The sequence below is a fragment of the Etheostoma spectabile genome, chromosome 9 (genome assembly GCF_008692095.1).
Source record: "Etheostoma spectabile isolate EspeVRDwgs_2016 chromosome 9, UIUC_Espe_1.0, whole genome shotgun sequence".
NCBI classification, from domain to species: Eukaryota; Metazoa; Chordata; class Actinopteri; order Perciformes; family Percidae; genus Etheostoma; species Etheostoma spectabile.
In genome coordinates, this window is record NC_045741.1 from 18387962 (window position 1) to 18406600 (window position 18639).

Sequence of the window (18639 nt, forward strand, 5' to 3'; positions counted from 1 at the left end):
TCCTCCTCCATGCTTCACGGTGGAAACCAGGCATGTAGAATCCATCCGGCTACCTTTTCAGCGTTGCACAAAGACATGGCGGTTGGAACCAAAGATCTCAAATTTGGACTCATCAGACCAAAGCACAAATTTCCACTGGTCTAATGTCCATTCCTTGTGTTTCTTGGCCCACACAAATCTCTTCTGCTTGTTGCCTCTCCTTAGCAGTGGTTTCCTAGCTGCTAATTGACCCACTTGGGGACACATTCAAAGTTTTAGCAATTTTCCAGACTGACTGATCGTCATTTGTTAAAGTAATGATGGCCACTCGTTTCTCTTTTCTTAAATGATTGGTTCTTTCCATATTATGAATTCTAACAGTTGTCCGTCGGCTGTATATCAACCTGACTTCTGCAAAGCACAACTGTTGGTCCAAATTCCATTAATAAGGCAAGAAATTCTACTAATTAACTCTGACAAGGCCCACCTGGGAAGTGAAAACCATGTCAGGTGACTACCTCATGAAGCTCATTGAGAGAACACCAAGGGTTTACAGCACTATCAAAAAAGCAAAGGGTGACTACTTTGAAGAAAGTAGAATATAAGACATGTTTTCACTTATTTCACACTTTTTTGTTAAGTACATAATTCCACATGTTTTCATTCATAGTTTTGATGCCTTCGTGATAATCTACAATGTAAATAGTCATGAAAATAAAGAAACCGCATTGAATGACAAGGTGTGTCCAAACTTTTAGCCTGTACTGTGTGTGTGTGTGTGTGTGTGTGTGTGTGTGTGTGTGTGTGTGTGTGTGTGTGTGTGTGTGTGTGTGTGTGTGTATATATTATATAGGCATCATTTTATTAAAGAATTTCACTGCTGGCCCCCCCCCCCCCCCCATCAGCAGATCATGAGTCAGCTTTCCCACGTTCAACTTTCCTCCGCCTGTTCAATAATGCACTTGTTGTTTCTGTGTCATAAACAGTGGTCGCAGACCTGGTCTGGATCAAATAACTCTCCGTGGCTGAGCATGGAGCCACTAATCAAGTTTGCTCAGTCGGAATATAAATCTGTCTTTTCTTTTTTGTCCTTAATCATAAAGTTGATCATTGTGGACTGAGGGCAATAAAAGGGCTGCTGCTGCTTTAGTTGGGACCAATCACAGCCTCACAATGATTCCATTCAGCAGACCAACAAATTGCTTTCCTGGAATGTTTACAAATTCACAGTGTAACTTATAATTAAGTTTGTCTAAAATAAATAAATATCTTGTTTGTCACGTTATTAACAAGAGGAGATTTGAGCAGAGCTGTTTGAGATGAAATAAAGGTCAATAAAAAAAGTTTAAAGGATGATCAGAAATCATTAGCCTTTAAACCTGTAAAAAACCACAACACAACACTGGAAATGTGAGACTGGGAATGAATGGGTAGAACACATTTGTAGTTGTAGAAATATTAAAGAATGTTAAAATACAATAAGCTCAAGATGACATCTGACCAACAGTCCAAAAAAAACATATGCAGGTTACCATCATAAAAGACTTCAGGCCCTGTTTTAACAGCCAAAATCAATCACACTAAATTTATTTTTTTCTTTTAAATGTACTTGTAGTTTCTGCTTTGAATCTGTACCCAGATGTTCACATCCCCTGTAACTTCACTGCTGATTATATATTTTCTTTTCACAACATTTAAACATTCAGATTTTTTTTCTCTATAAATCTTTTCTACACAGAGAGAGAGCCCTGGCATTCATCTAACATGTGTCTGTGGACAATTGTATTTGCATGTAGGGAAGACAAAAAAAAAAACAGTTTTTGGCGGATGCCCACTTTTTGGCATATGACATAATCCCCGGCAACAATGCTGCAACTCCCCACGACCATTGCTGTACAGCGCATGTGTGGGGACACACGTACAGAGATATCTCAATTTATAGATATATAAAATAGTGAGCATGACAACAACATAGAAGAAACCTGCGCCAAACAACAAGCGTATTGTGCAAAAACTATGTGATGTGAGAGCACGCTGCACAGCTGAGGTTTTATCTTTTTCACAAAAGCAATCATTTCCAGGAATCCTCCTTAATGCCCTTAAACTGTTTATGTGCAATTAACTTCTAACAAGTCCAACCTTGCAGGAAGGCTAGCTTAGGACAAAGGGAGGTGGAATGGGGCAACTTTGTCAGGTGTTCCTGCGGTTGGTTAAGCAGTTTTGAATAAAGCTGCACTCTCAGTCACAGAGCCCATAGGCAAACATGAGCTGGATGGGGACATACACACAATCATTTATGCGGCCACAACGCTTCACACTTGCTCAACTGCTATTGTTGTTTTACGTCAACATCCACATCTTATCTGGACCGTCTCACTTTGAAGAATATAGTCATATGGACGTTGGTACATCACATGCTCACTGCAGTGCATTACAAACACAGCTCTGAACTCATGACAGTAAGGTCTCTTCTTTTCCACTTATCTTCATTTAGTTGTGAAGTAGTGATCTGTGATAATTACATCAAATACTACATATGACAAATCTCTCTTTGATCACGACTGCGAAATAATTGATTAACAATTTAGATGAGAGACCGGTTTGGTCCCGGGAACAACCATGGGCTGAAAAGGTTTTACATTTGGAAAAATCTAGCCGAGTGAATCCTCAAGCTAGAACAACACATCCCACTGGCAAATTAAGTAAAATTCAAAAATGAGAATGACTCTAAAATTCCAGCATCCTTGATTCGAACCTGGGAACATGTTGCCTTGGAGTTCTTTGATCATTATTATATAATTGTATGATTTGACAAGCCAACCACATGTTAGACATGAAAATGCTGCCACCTTAACTTCAAAGTTTGTTTGCTACTGTTTGTTGGTACAATTTAACGATCCATGGCAAGGAGTCAGGACCTCAAAACAGCCTTGATGAGACAGCACAAGGGAACAAAAGGCTGTTGTGACTAATACATACCACTCATAAACCACAAACTTATTTATTACCAACTCAAAACCAACTGGGATTCATTCCTATAGTACTGATGTGTCAACGGGTATGTGCATGTTTTAGAATAATTAACAATCCATTGATAACCTAAGTTAGCCTAAGTGCTCAAAGTCTGATTCATTCAGATCTAATTTTTTTTGTCCGGCTGTTCACATTATTTATTAAATGTAACCCCATTCAAAATGCCAGTTTGAACAGTTCATGGTGCTGAACTGACCCGCGTGCGCAAAAGGACAATAACAAGGACGTCACATGAAGCGCGCTGTCGCATACATGGAGGCCAACGAAGTCAGCGTTTATGGTTTCATTCATAAGTTGATGTGTAGTGGAAACCTGCAAATTTGTGAGCCAATAACAACTAGGACTAGGATGAGGAGAAAGAGAGCCACATTTTCAAGATGCGATTAATTTTTTTTGTATCTCAGCCGGTTGTGATCTTTACCCGTTTAAATCGATATTTGCCCGATTCACTATGCACCATTACATCCCTAGCTAGTTGCAGTGCTGAAACCCCCTGGCACTGTGCCGAACACAGCGTACGGGGAAGAGAAACCTGAGCACCGGATCCTCTAACTAAAGTAACATAGAAAGTGTCACAAAGCCCAGGCGCTTTCTACAGTGCCATGCTTTCACCATGCATTACACACTCGCAGCGGCGGAAATGTCCAGCTTGACAAGTCATTTAATTCAGTAGTTGGTCTCAAAAGTAGAGACAACGATGCATTTGTTTTCGAATGCAAATATGATGCTGCTGCTGATCTGCTGATAGCAGAATGATTTTGTAACTACCTACAATCTTCATGTGACAATTCTTCAATATCCTCAAGCCCTTTATGCTTGTTGTTACAGCAGAAATGTGTATGACACAGGATTTGAAAAATAATGAGACACTCCTTCTCTGTTTTGTCGCTCCGTTTGGTGTTTACTTGCTTGCTATTTAAATTATTCTTACTTATTAAATCTCCCCGTAAGTCCAAAGAAATTATTTCTACTTAGTGTTTTTTTTAACCAAGGCCTATTTACCACAAGGGGAAATTCTCATCTTAAAAACTATAATTTTACTTTTTTAATTGGTTCTCATCAAATAAAACATACAAGTGAGTGTAAAAAATGTATTGTGGGTCTAAAGACTTAATGCAGCTGCAATCAGGTGGGACCTACAATGACATCTGACTCTAACTTGCAAACAGTGCAAGTCAAACTGAGAATGTCAATAAAAAACAAAATAGTTGACATTGAAATTGATGACAGAGTCTCACTTTGTTGACAACAGTCATTGGCGTATTTTCAGAAAAATAACACTCAAACAAGAAACAATGAGTCAAAATGGACATTTTCTTGCAAGGTACGCAGGGTTGCAGGGCCTGGTTTAGTCAGCCAGTCCAGCCACCCACACCACCCACAAACGTAAACACACCCAAGCTCATACCTATCGTTGACAGGCTTTGACCCTCGTGACCTGCTAGGTCGGAAAGCCTGGTAGAAAGCAGTGGATGGGTTCCTGCATTTAAATGGGGGAGGAAACAGAGACAAGAGAAACATGAGTAAAGGAAAGGAAACATGTATGCCGGGGGAGAGAGAGATGAGGGAAAGAGACTGTGCTTTGAGAGGGAAAGAGATTGTGAATGAGCATAGGGGAAGATCCTGGACCACACAGAGGTCAGAGGAAATGATGATCCCACCCAAATTGCCCAGCTCTTTGCAGGAATGACACAATCACCATGAAGACCAGGCGCATTATGGCCATATTTACTTTCCAAGTCCTAAAACCTTATCATCTAAAACCATTGTGTCTCTGACTAGTTTCACTACAGCCAATCACTTTCCTGTCCATCCTGTATCTATTTCTTACTATTTAAAGCCCCTACCAACATCTGGTTTAATTAACAGATGTGCTCTAAGATGTGACAATAACATCTGTACAACTCATCCATAGAGATGATTTCTAGTAGACTCTAGTATAGACTCAAGTATATTAAAATAAAAATGTATTATTGTTGAAATAATGCAAAATGTGTGTTTGGTACTATAAAAATCTGGGTGCATCTGTAAAACCCAGAAAAAGAATAATGGCAGTCAGCCAGGTGTTTTGGGCAATTTATTAACTAAACTAGAAACCAAATTGCAAAAGAGACTTAAAATTATTATTATTATTAAAATTATAAAATTATCAGTTTCTATCACTTGTATCCTGCACGGAGGATTTTTACTAGCGCACAACAGGCTGACGCTGCTGTTGGCACAAAACTGACAGCACATTACCAACCAAAGAAGAAAGCAAAAATAATGAGGGGTTAAGAGAAGACACAGAAGACGGACAGAAGGTTTGGGATCATTTTAACCTGCAAAAAAAAAAAAAAGTCTGTACAGTGTGTCTATTGTAAAAAGTAACATACCACAATAGCTAGGGCGTCATTGCTATATCATCTCTGTAGAAAACATCCAGTCTACTCATCCATTCCACGGAACGATCCCAACACAAGGTAACTTTAACGTCTGTTGCGCTCGTCCACCGGGTTGTTTACTACAGCATGCTACGCTGCAAATAGTGATGTTTTACAAACAAGCTAAAAGGAAAGCAGTCGGTGTGTAGCGTAACTGTTGGAGCAGTAAATCCCCATAGCTAATTGATATGCACTTGAATGACGTCATCGGACCATGTCTGTGATGTCTGTTCTTTCTCCTCACTCGGGTATTAGACTTCTGAAAATGTGTCCCCCAGAACAGTAGCTATAGTTGAATAGCGCTGCTGTAGTCACATTTTCCTCGGCTTAGTAAACAGCTCTTTTGCATATATATCCAGTGTAATGCGCCAGAGGCAACAACTACTTAGCCAGAGGGATTTGTAGAAGAGAAAGTGAACTCCAAACAGGGGCGGTTTCCTGAGGGGTGATACAATTACAAACCACATTAAATATCAAAATTCAGGTAATTGCTTTTAGAGGATGTTAATGATATAACCTGGTATCAAATCTCAGTCTTGGATGTCAGAGTTTCAAAACAGTTAAATGAGCTACAAAAATACAGACCAATTACTTTTAAGATGCAAAATACTTCCAATTTCACTCAGAGGATAAGGAAGTACTCTTCAGAAAATGTAGCCTTGTCTAGTTCGATTCTGTTGTTTTGCTCTTGGTTTTATTTATTAGTCATGTACTGTCTGTGGTTTAAGCCTTGGTCTTGTGTCTGTAAATACACTTTAGTTACTTTGGTGAACTATTAGTCCAAGTGCCTTCAACTACCATTACGGCATACATTATTAGCATGTGGGACATGTCCAAAAAATTTATTACTCTACACTAATCTGCCTTTAATGCTTTGATGGTCCAATTCCATTCAAAGCTTGTTATTAAACTGGGAAGGAGAGCATGCATTTCAAACCAAAACAACTTTCTGGTAACACCACTGGCTACAAACAAAGATGGAAACAAGGTGAGGTATCATGTAACAGCTCTCAAATCTGCCAAGCCGTGGTGAAGCTGGGTTACCCTTCTGTTTCCATCCTAAATGTAAAACTTTGTATGAAAGGCTCGTCACACAATAAAAGCAGGGGTGGTCTACAAAACCGTAAAGTGGACAGTTTCACCATATATGAGAACCTTAAGGACTAAAAAACAAAAGCAGGCAGGATAAAAGAATTTTACAAAACGAGAAAAGCATGGTTAACCATCCACTACTGTATTGGCGATTGCCAACTATGATTTGCAGCAGAGTTTTTATATCTGAGCCCATGACAGATTTATCTGCGCCACACCCCACAAACAGCAGCTCAGGACCTTCGAGTTTCCTCATGAACTGGTGAGGTATTTAGATACTGCTGCAGATTAAATAGCTAACAAACAACATACATCAACATAGCAGCTGTGAGCTCAGCTCTCTAGGCGAGCCAAAATACCTTGTTTTATTGGGACAGGGGAAGAAGTTCGTATGCATGACATGGCCAGCTCATCAAGCAGAGAGGAGCCAAGCAGAGATATCTTAAAAGAAGCCGAGAGAAAGGAAGCTATTTAAAATCATGAAAGTGGAGACAAGGAAAAGTTATGAGTGTCCCCTCACCTGAACGCCCTTCAGGAACCTTCCTCACCCTCTAAAGCCAGGATTGTAGGATGTGTGTAAAGGAAGTGTGTTTTTCAGTGCTTTATCTAGCGTGCAGTAGTATGCAGTACACAGCACTGTAAAGGCCACTTTATAAGGCGTCTCTTTATAATGTGTACTGTGCACAGACCAGTATAGAATGGATTACTAGGTATAATTTATGTTTTAGACCAGGTTTCAAAACCATCTCATGAGTAGGCATTACGTTTTTAAAGAGATAACCAGACAAACAAAATGTCTACACCAGCAACGCAGTTAAAGCAACTGCAGTTCTTCGTTTAGTCACAATACCACTGTACATTAAGAATCATTTGACAGAGCCTACACCTCAACACACAATCATGTTGTTAAAATGCATACATTAAATTAAAAAAAGAAAGACAAAGTGATAAGAGATGCATTGGGTCATGTAGGTAAAGTATGAGTAAAGGAGAAGAAAAGCAACTGTACCAGCACTGACTAAAATTGAAGTACATCATTTCTGTCAGATGAACAACTGAAAAAAGCCATTTAAATATGTCTGAGGTAGAGGGAGTGAAAAAAATATAGAAAGGTTTATGTTTGTCAGCACAAATACGGATCTGACCCATTAAATCTGTACGTTAATGAACTTGCATATTTCCTACACCTCGTCACCAATGCAGTTATTAGATCTAATCAGATATGGAGCTGAAATAATGAATTGATTAGTCAATCAACAGAAAATGTATCTGAAATTATTTTCATTGTTGATTAGTTTTTTTTTCTTCAAGCAAATATGCCAAACTTGTTTCAGCTTTTAAATGTGAGGATTTGGTTCTTTGCTTAGTTGTATATGAGAGTAAACTGAACATATCTGGTTGGACAAAACAAGATGTTTCTATAATAATAATAATAATAATAATAGCAGCCCTTATCATACATAATCAGATCCTTTATTATGATCATATTCAAGTTGTCTTTACACAGCACAGCTCACCTTCTTTCACGCTGCGACCCTAACTCATTTAGCCTAGTTGAGCTAGCAGAAATTTCATAGGTGCTGGAAGCAAATATTACCAATTTTAGCAAATAAGGGACTACAGGTAAATAAGTGTGTTCAAAGTGAAAGGTAGAATGTTTTCTGGTGAGTATGCAAAATGATAGAACATTCTTGATATCCTATAGTAAGATTTGCCAGAAAACATAACGGCAACTAACGTGCACCCCCTCAGGCATTTTCTGTGCATCAGAATGTATCGGTTGCTCCTGCTGTTGAGAGAAGCCCAGCAGTGGCTCCAGCTCAGGCCACAGCTTGTCCACTATTTGCGTGACCACATCCAATTCCAAATCCCAATGATGTTAGGGAAGTGTGAGGTCATTTCTGATCCCACCCATCAAAGTAAAATAGGTCGCCTGAGTCTATTTACCGGACTAGATGTGTTGTAAAACATGTTTACTTTAAAAATCGCTTTAGAGCAAGTTTGCACAGGTTACAGTAACAATGCAGGATAATAAACATTATGATACTTCTCTCTGCCCGCCTAACGGTATTAATCATTTTGAACAAATAAAGGCCAGTAAAATGTATGTCATAATTAAGCAGGGACATGTGACCGAAGCAACTACTGTTTAATAATTATTAACATTTGAAATAATGTAAATATTTTGTTTTTGATAAGTCATTATCTTATCTCCCACCTGTAAAATATGTATATTATTAATTGGCATAATTGACTGTTTAAATGAAAAAATACTTTGTGAAAATAATAATACTATTACATTACTTATTAAAATATTAATAAAATAAAAATGTAAAAACGGTTAAAAATAGCATGTTAACTGCTGGGCTAGAGTACCTTACATTTTAAGCAACCACCCTTCAAAAAAGGTGCCAAAAATTAGGTCTCACATTGGAAGGGGAGCCTGAAGGGTTGTCACACCATACTGTCAGATCTGAGGCGCCGTTCCCTGATCTCATGATGTGTGCTTGACGTGAAGAGATTTAGCAACCAGAACATCTGTCAATAGAGAAGCTTTGTTTGTGTCGCAACCTTTTATCACACATAAAGACCCTGGCTCATCAAACATGCAGAGCTATTTGGCAGTGCCCAAAGTTTAGGATGTTACACAAGGTTTTCAGAATAGAGAGTGATCATTCAACAGCTCTTCTGCTACATGTCATGTGACAACAATGATATGATGTTCAAAACTCCCTGCTGTGGAACAGGAAATTCTGAAAACAAGTATGTCGATACAAAACCCTGGGCTCTGACAGATTAGCAATCGTGGCACAACATGCACAAGATGAAGAATATAATCGCAAGAATTTTGCCCTTAAACCCCATTCAGTCCTTAAGCTTAGACTTGAATGAACACATGCTCCCTTGAGACACTTGAGTAAAGCTTCTGCTTTCAAAGGAATGCACACAAATTACATTTCCTCCCTTTAAAATAACTTAAAAACAAGTCCAAAGAGTCCAAGGACAGGCGACACAACAAAAAAATATTATACAAATTGTGAACACTGGATTTTGAACTGCAGGTTGTTTTCCTGAAGTTTTTTTTTTTTCTTTATGCAGTTGACTTTTTGATGTTGCTGAATGCTAATGTGAAAATATATCTTTATCTTCATGACATGCATACAAAACTCTCCCTTTGTTTATATCAAGTTAAATATACCAAGGCTGAATAAACTGGGCAGAGGGATGAGATGTGACCCAGCAGTTGGAGTTCTTTTCATAATGTAGTGGTTAGGAGGTGCCGTGGGAGACAGAAAAAGAAGCTCAATGACAAACGGGAACGTAACCCTGTGTGTTGGGCTAAGCCTGCAGCCACACGCAAGTCAGGCTGTGTGGCTAACTACTTCCAACGAGACAACCCTGTTCACTCTCTTATGGTAGGCTACAGCAGGTAGGACAGAGAAGAGGGGTTTCTGGGGTATTTATTTGAGAGGTTATATATACACACCAGTGTAGGTATCGCCTCCGATACTGCCTAAAACACTGGTATCGGGAAGTACTGGAGTTTATGAACAGATCCAATACCAAGTAATAAATAAAAAGAATGAAAAATCTACGTTAAAGTAGTTAATTTATGTTCTTTGTCGGTTATAACTGACTGTAGTAGTGCGTGATATATTGGCCGCCGATACATCAGCCAATATGGTCAATTTTTTACACATTGGTATCGTTCCGATGTCAAAATAGGGCCGATGTGAATCATTCCTGTGTATTTGACGTGTGTGTAGGCTTAGATGTGAGTGTGTGTTAGATCTAAATCTGACCTGTCAAGGGCAGGAACAGCGTCTACACTGCCAAAATCGAAAATAAGAACAAGAAAATGCGATTGTGGGGGGCCGGGATGTTATGCACAAGCGCATAAACACCAGATGAAGATAACTGTGTTACATGCCCAAGAATTCCATTGCTCGCATACAGGTAGGCCTGGCTAATGTTTTCGGACCTAATGCAAATTAAAATAAACTCTGGCCGATTTTTACGGCAATTACGATAAGGTGCTAGCAAAATGGAGCTACTGCAGCTAATGCCCATAGCTCCTAGTTAGCTAAAATGGCAATTATGGGGGCATAATCTAAAGAGTGCATTTGTACCTCTTAATAGACACAAAATGCAATTTAAATGTCTGTGCAACATGAGCATGACCCTTACATGACAACAAGATTCCTTTTTTAACTCAGACATTGTTTAAATTCACCAACCCTGTGAGCTGCTAGCTAGCTGCTGTCTGGGATGAGTGAGTGTGTTAAGCTGGGCTACGGTAATAATCCTCACAAAGCAGTTTGAGTTTATTTACAACCTATTTATCCATTTTGTGTGTGATATGTCTAGCGTTGGTGAGTAGGCGTCTTTGTAGTTGCGATCAGTGTGGTACTTTTATTAGCCAGGCTAGCGGCTCTTCTTCTGCTTCCTCCCCACCCTCCTCGCTTGCCGCGGCCAACAATAACCCAGCGAACGCCCGCTGATCTGGTGGATGTTCCCCAGAGAGCCATTCATGCCTTTGCGGCAAGAATTGTGGTTTATGTCCTTCTCAAAACAGGTAGTTGAGCACTGTAAGGTTTCTGACCATATTTGTGACTATGTAACTACATTGGAAACGGACCTAATTATGTTTGTGCCTTTTACAGTAAAATAGTGTTACTGACGGCTGGCTGTAGTCTCCCGCTGCAGTAGCTCCATGTTGATATCACCGATTCGGCTCGTTTGTTTTCTGTCAGCTTCATGTGCAAGCGTGGATAGTGAACGTCTCTTCTCTGCCGCTTCAAATGTTGTCGGTGAAAAGAGGAATAGGATCGGTACAGAAAGAGCAGAAATACTCCTGTTTGTTAAGCAAACATTCGTCTGCTTCCAAAAGGCAAGGGTTAAACCTAACCCTAAAAGGCACTTGGCAGTTACAGTACTTAGTTACTGTACTTACAGTTCAGAAGACTGCAAAAGCCAGTGTCTGTTCGGTCCAGTTTGTTCTGGCTCCATTTTCACATTTTACCTTTTCTACTACTTTTGGCTTTGGTCATTTAAGGCCCTCTCCTGTACTTTAAAGTTTTAAACTGTTGTCCAATGTTCACAGAATACAGTGACTTGGTCTCAAGTGAGTTACTTAGATGTTTATTGAGAATACTCAGGGTTGGCTTAGTCATAGTGTGAATTCAGGACACACTTAAATCCTTTATAAAAAATTAGTTTTTATAAATATATATTTTTTTCTTCTGAAAATCTAATTACAGTCATATTTTGCACACAGGTAAAAGGTGCCCAATATCAATCATTTCTGAAAATAAATCACAAAAGTAAAAAAATAAAATAAAATTATCCATTTTGGATAATAGTTCTTTATTTGACTATCATAAAACTGTTTTTTCTATACAGAGATATTGACATTGGTAGATATCGTATCTGCCATTATTTTCACATCGGTACATAACTAATTGACTGTCAAACTGGATAAAAAAGAAAGTTCTGTGGCATTCAATGTTTGTTGAAGTTCATGTTTTACAAAGAGTTTAACCTGAGCCAGACCGACAACAAAGATGGAAATCATATCACATCCATACAGGGATAGCAGTGTATTGTTGTAAAAACATAATGAAATATATGACACACTGGTATTGGTTCAGCACTCAGGTACCGGGAGGCAAAAAATGGTATCGGACCATCTCTAGTATTTATGACTCACTCAACTTAAAAAAAACTCAAAAAAGTAAATACAATCACAGCTTGAGCTGTAGCAATGTTAAAGGCAGGCTCGAACACATCAGCAAACACTAGCAGGTAAAGGCAGTGACAGATGAGTAAAATATGTCACACTGATATAAGCATTCTTGTAAACAGAGGGTGTTAATTTCTGCTCGGGTTACACATAATTGTTACAATGAGTACCGATGAGTCAGTCTAATTCAGGATCTGGGGTGGCTCATACAGCTGGGTGGCAACTGATAGCATCACCCTGGAGCTTCAAAGGCACCCTATCTGCTCAATTTCACCCAGCAGGGCTCAAGTTCGTTGACTCTGGCGGTTAAATAAAGTGTAGAATTGGTTCCTGGAGCGTGGCGCTGGCCAAGTGAACTTTGCCACACTGGCCCTCAGGTCTGTTTCTGTCTCGGATTGTCAGCTGCTGTGTAATAACACTGGCCGCTCTCCGGTGACTTTTTCTGGCATTGAACAATAAGCCTGGCGACTGATTCATCACTCTTAATTTATAGTTTTGCCTATTAACAATAATGTTTCAGTCTAAATATGAAGTTGTGATGGGCAGGTTTTATTTTTTACTATTTTAAAACAAGACATCCAATGAAATGTTTATTGTATGTAATCAAGTTGGAAGGTACATTACCCGTTTTCACTATAATGACTAGACTACTGGAAATACAGAATTTAGTAAACGCTCTCACTCTGGCCTAAGTGGGAGAATGAGCCGGTTTCTTAGCAGCTTTTAGCGGGGCAGTTTGTCTCCTTAAATCATTTTCTATCCAAAAAACATTACAACATTACCATACACTCCTTCACTTTATCAAACATGGTATCAGAAGGAGCCATACTTCTAACCATGCAAGTGTTAATGCAACTGTTATACCATACTCTGGCCATGATCCAAGGTCTTCCCAGCTGTTGTATTGCTGGTTTCTTAGGCATTTAGCTTTGTGCTGATAAAGCAAAACAGATTCCTGTGACAAATGACATGCAAGTCCTTATACATTCAGTACAATGGGCGTGTCTTGAAAGCTTTACATCGACTGCCCTTTTGCAAACTTATCTAGATCTAATGCTTGCTCTGGTACAGGAAGCGTACAGTGCCACGGTTCCCTTTACAGGTCTTTGTATGTGAGAAAAGGATAATACTACAACTTTATCATGTGTATGACTGTTAAGGTGATACTCCTTTTAGATTTCATCCTTAACCATGACTGAAAACGAATTTTACTGTGCACATTATGCTTATGGTAATGATTAGGGTTGGGTACCCCACTCTGTACTTTTTAGTACGGTGGGAGAAAATAATCGATTTTTTGACGCATTCTCTCTAGAACAATTTGATGCTGGATTCTGATAAGTTAAAAAAACAATTATTATTATTTTTAAAAAGTATTATTTTGTTACTTTATTTTTTAAACGTTTAAGGCTTAAGCATAGAATGACTACAAAATAAAAAACCCAGTAGACAAAACATTTAATTAAAAGTGTATGAGACAAACACTGTATGTGTCAAAATCTAACAAACTCAGATTTGTATGTATACTTTTTTTTAATCAAGCATGGAAATGTACATAAAAGAATTGTTGCATCGATAATCCGTTTAGAATCGTTGGACTCTGAATCGAATCGTGAGGTGCCCAGAGATTCCCACCCCTACCTCTAAGGGTACAGACCGAATTACGCCCGATTGCCAAATTTTGGTACCTGAGATCGCTAAGCGCGAACTTCTCTGTCCTCACCTTGGCATGCTTTGACCGAGAGAGGGGCGCAGATCTCTTAACACATCCATGGCGCAGAGCACCAAACATCTTTGACAGGGTGGACGTAAAAAGCAGTTCTGCTTAGCTTTGTTGGGCTTTCTTTGAGCCAAACATATCTTATTTATATATCGCACTCCATCTCTACTGTGTTACTTCTGTTTTTCTCTAGTCTCTTTAGTTTATTTTACAAAAACATTACACATTTCATTTCTCTGCACTTCTCCGTATAAAAACCCTGTAATCGACGTACTGAACCGTATAAATTTAATGTTGTAAAAATACCAAAATTGGGAATGCCATGTTTAACCCTTACACTTATTTGTGTTTCTCAGAATACGATGGCAACAAAGTGGCAAAGCAGCGCACAGAGGTGCCAGATGTAGAAATCAAAAATATGATTTATAGATTAAATAAAAAATAAATATAAAACTAAAAAACTACTTTTTTTTTTTCAAAAGATTACTCCACAGGGTTTTCAGTTACCCTCTTCAGTTAACATGTGATGTTACTTCTCACACTTTTTCAACTTTGGTTTACTGTTGTTGTAAGCTAGATAAGAATATGGGTGAAATGTTCGAACATGTTAAACTTAGAAGCTGACTCAGATGAGACAGAAGCATGATAGTGTGAAAGTTCAAAATGAACCAGCCATCACACCTCACCATAGTGTTAACCAAGAGGTCAACATGCCTGATGATGGTTCTTATAAGATGAAAATAAAAAGGACTGACAGTGTTAAAATACCCAAGCTTCAAAAAGGGTGAAAGGCTTCTGATTATCACAATGAAAACTTTTTTAAAGAGTTTTTAAAGATATCAGCATGTCGGCTGAAGAAATCAAGTAAGTAGAGTCTGATTCAAAACAGTATGAAGTTCACCAAAGAGTTTTGAAAAGCGGTCGTAGTTCCACACGCACAAGAACATGGTCACACAATTACAGGAAGTTATTTGTTGGAACCTAGAAAACAAATTATGCAATGGCCTCTCTGGGTTAAAAAGAGGATGAGTTTAGTCACTTATGACAACAAAAACCTGATTGAGTGATAAGCTGAGATACCATCTGTTTGGTACAGCCGTTTCAAATGAGCGAATAAACCATTATCAGTCTACCCAGCCACAATGACTCACGTCCGTTTCCTTGCAAAGACCTGCTCATTGTAAGACACTTGAGGAGATGTGTGGGGCAAAGCGGACATCAAAGCAAAGCAGGAAACGTAGGTTCTAGCAAAACCTGCACATTTCTCAGCTGAAGACAGGAAAATGGCACCCTGAAGAACTTGCATTGCCTGCCTCAATGTTAGATCCATAACCTTAGTTGGCCTCCAGAGCAGGTTTTGCTCATGTTTACTTACTCGATGAGGACTTGCGGAAGAAAAAGAAAAAAATCACTGCTGTGCTAAACATTCACAACCTGACATGATAGATTTTCTATAAAAAATATAGATATTGATACCAAATTTGCTATCAATTCATTGTTTAGGTCATTTTTCAAGCAGAAATGCTAAACAATCCCTAGTTATAGCTTCTCAATTGTGAGGATTTTCTGCATTTCTTTGTGCTACGATGGTCAAGATAAAGAAATGAGGATTTGACTTGGTTATCTGAAGATAACAAGGTTACCTTGGGCTTCAGGAAGACGTGATGGAAATCTATCACAAATTTATAACAATACAAATAAATCAATTAATACGATCCATCACTAATCAAAATGATTGTTCATTGCAGCCCTTTCTGCCCATTTCACAGCTTTTTTCATCTTGGTCCTAATTGTTAACAAAAATCAAATTCAAGAGATCCCTCAAAAAAATATACATATGATATACAGTATAATGAAACATGCCTGAACATAAAATGTAGTACCAGTCTGGCTTTAATATTACAACCCTTTAGCCTTCACTTCTCAGCTAAGAGAGAAACGTTCATTGGAGAAATGTGGCCTCTCACTGTGTGTGGACTTAAGTACCCACAGATAACCCATTAGAAAGAAGTTTGGGACGGACTTGGGGAAAAAACAAGCCAGGCAAATGAAAAAGAAACTGGAGAAAACAAAAAAACTCCAAGACCTTGGAGACGCCAAGAATAAGCCAAACATGAGCACCCCCTAAAAGCTCTTATTCACTTTTTCTTCAAACTTGGAGCCTCTCTTCAACTCACTGAGCCAATCCCACACCGTCATACTCCCACACGCACAGAACAGATGAACAGTCACAAGCACCAGTGAGCCTGATCAGTAGACGACACCCATTGAAAGCAAGAGCACAGAAGAGGATAGATGACTCAAATGCATCTGCCTGCCATGCTTTCCACACATCCTCATTACTCACTATTCAGTCAACTCGGTCTCCAGGGGGCCCCAGTCACTGAAACCCTGTTGTTCAACCCTTGCTTCACACTCTGGGGGACTGAATGGCTGAGACACACGGCTCAACATTTTCTCCAGCAACTGGTTAGCTTATTTAGAGCTCAATACATTTATAAACCACAGATCTTTAGTCAAATATTGTCCTCCATGCCTGAAGACTAAGCTCTGATCTGCAGTCAGCTTTAAAAGCCTCCACAAAAAGGCATTGTCCTAGAACTGCTGAATCACCTACTTCATTAACCCCTTCCCTATTGTGTTTTTGCTTGCTCTGAAATATATTTTTCACCACTGCACATTGAGATTTATTATTGCTCATCATTAGCATAAGACAAACTCTGAGATGAGGAAAGTTCTGCCCAGTGCTTGTTTTCTCTCTTTCACTTCCTTTTTTGTGTCAGAATATCTGACTTTACTGTAAACCAAAAAAAAAAACTCTGAAGCAGAGCAGATGTCAAAGAGGGTGTTGTTTTAGACACACTTAAATATCTTATTGTCAAACTGATTAAAGCCATTAACATATCACCTTCCATTGTGTGCTCCATGCTGCAGTTTTAGGTCAGCAGCAATAGCAGCCCCCATATGTCAATGTCACAAGAAACAATCATCGTGATTATATGACCTCTTTGTAATGCTAACTCTGTAATACAGTGGGCAATAAAGCACTGTAAAAAAAAATTACCTTTATGACAGCAGGTGTGGTAAAAACACTAACACTTTTGTCCAATACGGTAGCTAGAATCAACAATCTTAAAGTGGCATATAGCCACTTTAAGTAAGATTAATTTGCCATGACTTTCATATTATTATTATTATTATTTTATCTTTTTTTTATATATAAGTTGGTCAGTTATCCTTACTGTATTACTTCTGCATCCAGCTTCTGAATTAAACTGGTTTCCGTCAGATTGAACCGATGTGTAAAATATCAACACGCTAAAGACAAATGTACTTTTGGTTAATATATTCTTGATTCATTAAATTTTCAAATTGATAACATCTGAAATTACAACACATACACTGGAATATTACATAATCCATCAGCTCAACATAGCCCACCCCTCTCAATGTACAAAGTACAGACTGGTGACAAGGACAAATGAGTCAGTGCACACTTAACATGCACCAACCAAGCAAAGTAAGGGGTCTGACCTGTTCTGTACGGAGACCATTTAGGAAAGGACAACACCAACAGTTTAAACACTGTACTTATTCTTGTAACAGCTTGCAACATACTCTGCGGCTGATTGAATGGCCCTGCTTCCAGCACAAATTGAGTTAGTTATGGTAGGCCGCCAGGAACATGGCTGTTTACTTGCTTTGGCAGGTCCACTCTAATTGGAAGTGATCCCCTGACCACATCTTGCTGAGATAACAGGGTGAGTCCTGCTATGCTAACTTATTTAACCACTTTGCCTCACACCACTGGCCTCTTCAGATCTTTGGAACTTAAAAATATTACATGTTTGGCATGTTTTAAAATCAAACAAAATGTACTGTACCATCACAAAATGAAGACATTGTTTTTGCTCTGCCTGTGTGCCGGAGAGGATCATTGTCTTTGGGAAGAGGACCGGATTAGTTGAAAACTGTTAATGAGCAATATGAGGGTAGTTCAAGGAGACGTCATTAAATGCCAACGGTCAGTTACTATGCTTTTACAAAAATGCTGTGGATTGCTAAACACCAACTTTCACCACAATTTAAAAGCAAAGAGAAGAGAGTTTTGTCCATGAACAGAGGTCTCTCCCTTGATTAAATAAACTAGAAAAGACAATGTGAATGGGAAGGGGAAAAAAATGCATCAGCAGTTTAGCAGCAGAGAGGGAGAGTGTTAACAGCTCAGTTATGGATTGACAAAAATGAAAAAAAGCCAGAACAGACACATAACAGGGAGACTGACAGGAGGCGGGGCCAGTGGTCCAGCCCAAAAACAGAGCTGGTGCAGACCCGTCTGCTCCGCCCGGGGCGTCCCACAATCACAGCTATTCAGGGCTCCTGGAATGTGTCCCCTGGAAGTTCAGGCAGGTCAGCTATCTGTGGAAAATAAGCTGCTTCCTTGTTTCCAGGCACTCCAATTTACCAAAACTACAACCCTCAACACACCCCCACACCCCCACCCATACACACACACCACCTGACCCTAAACCCTCCCCCTTTGTGTTAAAATGTCAAACTTCCAAGAGGTAAAATTGACAGCGGCACTACAGCACAAGTAGTGAACATGTGCATATTCATATTCAGACTTACGATTAATTGAGGTAGGC

At 39.1% G+C, this 18639-nt stretch overlaps 1 protein-coding gene across 3 annotated transcripts in view; it reads right to left on the reverse strand.

Annotated features, from left to right (window-relative positions):
* Positions 1–18639, reverse strand: part of tsc22d2 (TSC22 domain family 2) — a 36742-nt gene that overhangs the window by 12104 nt on the left and 5999 nt on the right. For 2 of the 3 annotated variants that reach the window (XM_032524979.1, XM_032524981.1), the window contains one exon: positions 4421–4492. The exons of the other annotated variant lie outside the window; for it this stretch is intronic. In XM_032524979.1, coding sequence (XP_032380870.1) covers positions 4421–4492 — 72 coding nt within the window. The remainder of the gene's footprint in view (positions 1–4420; positions 4493–18639) is intronic. 3 annotated transcript variants of the gene reach the window in all.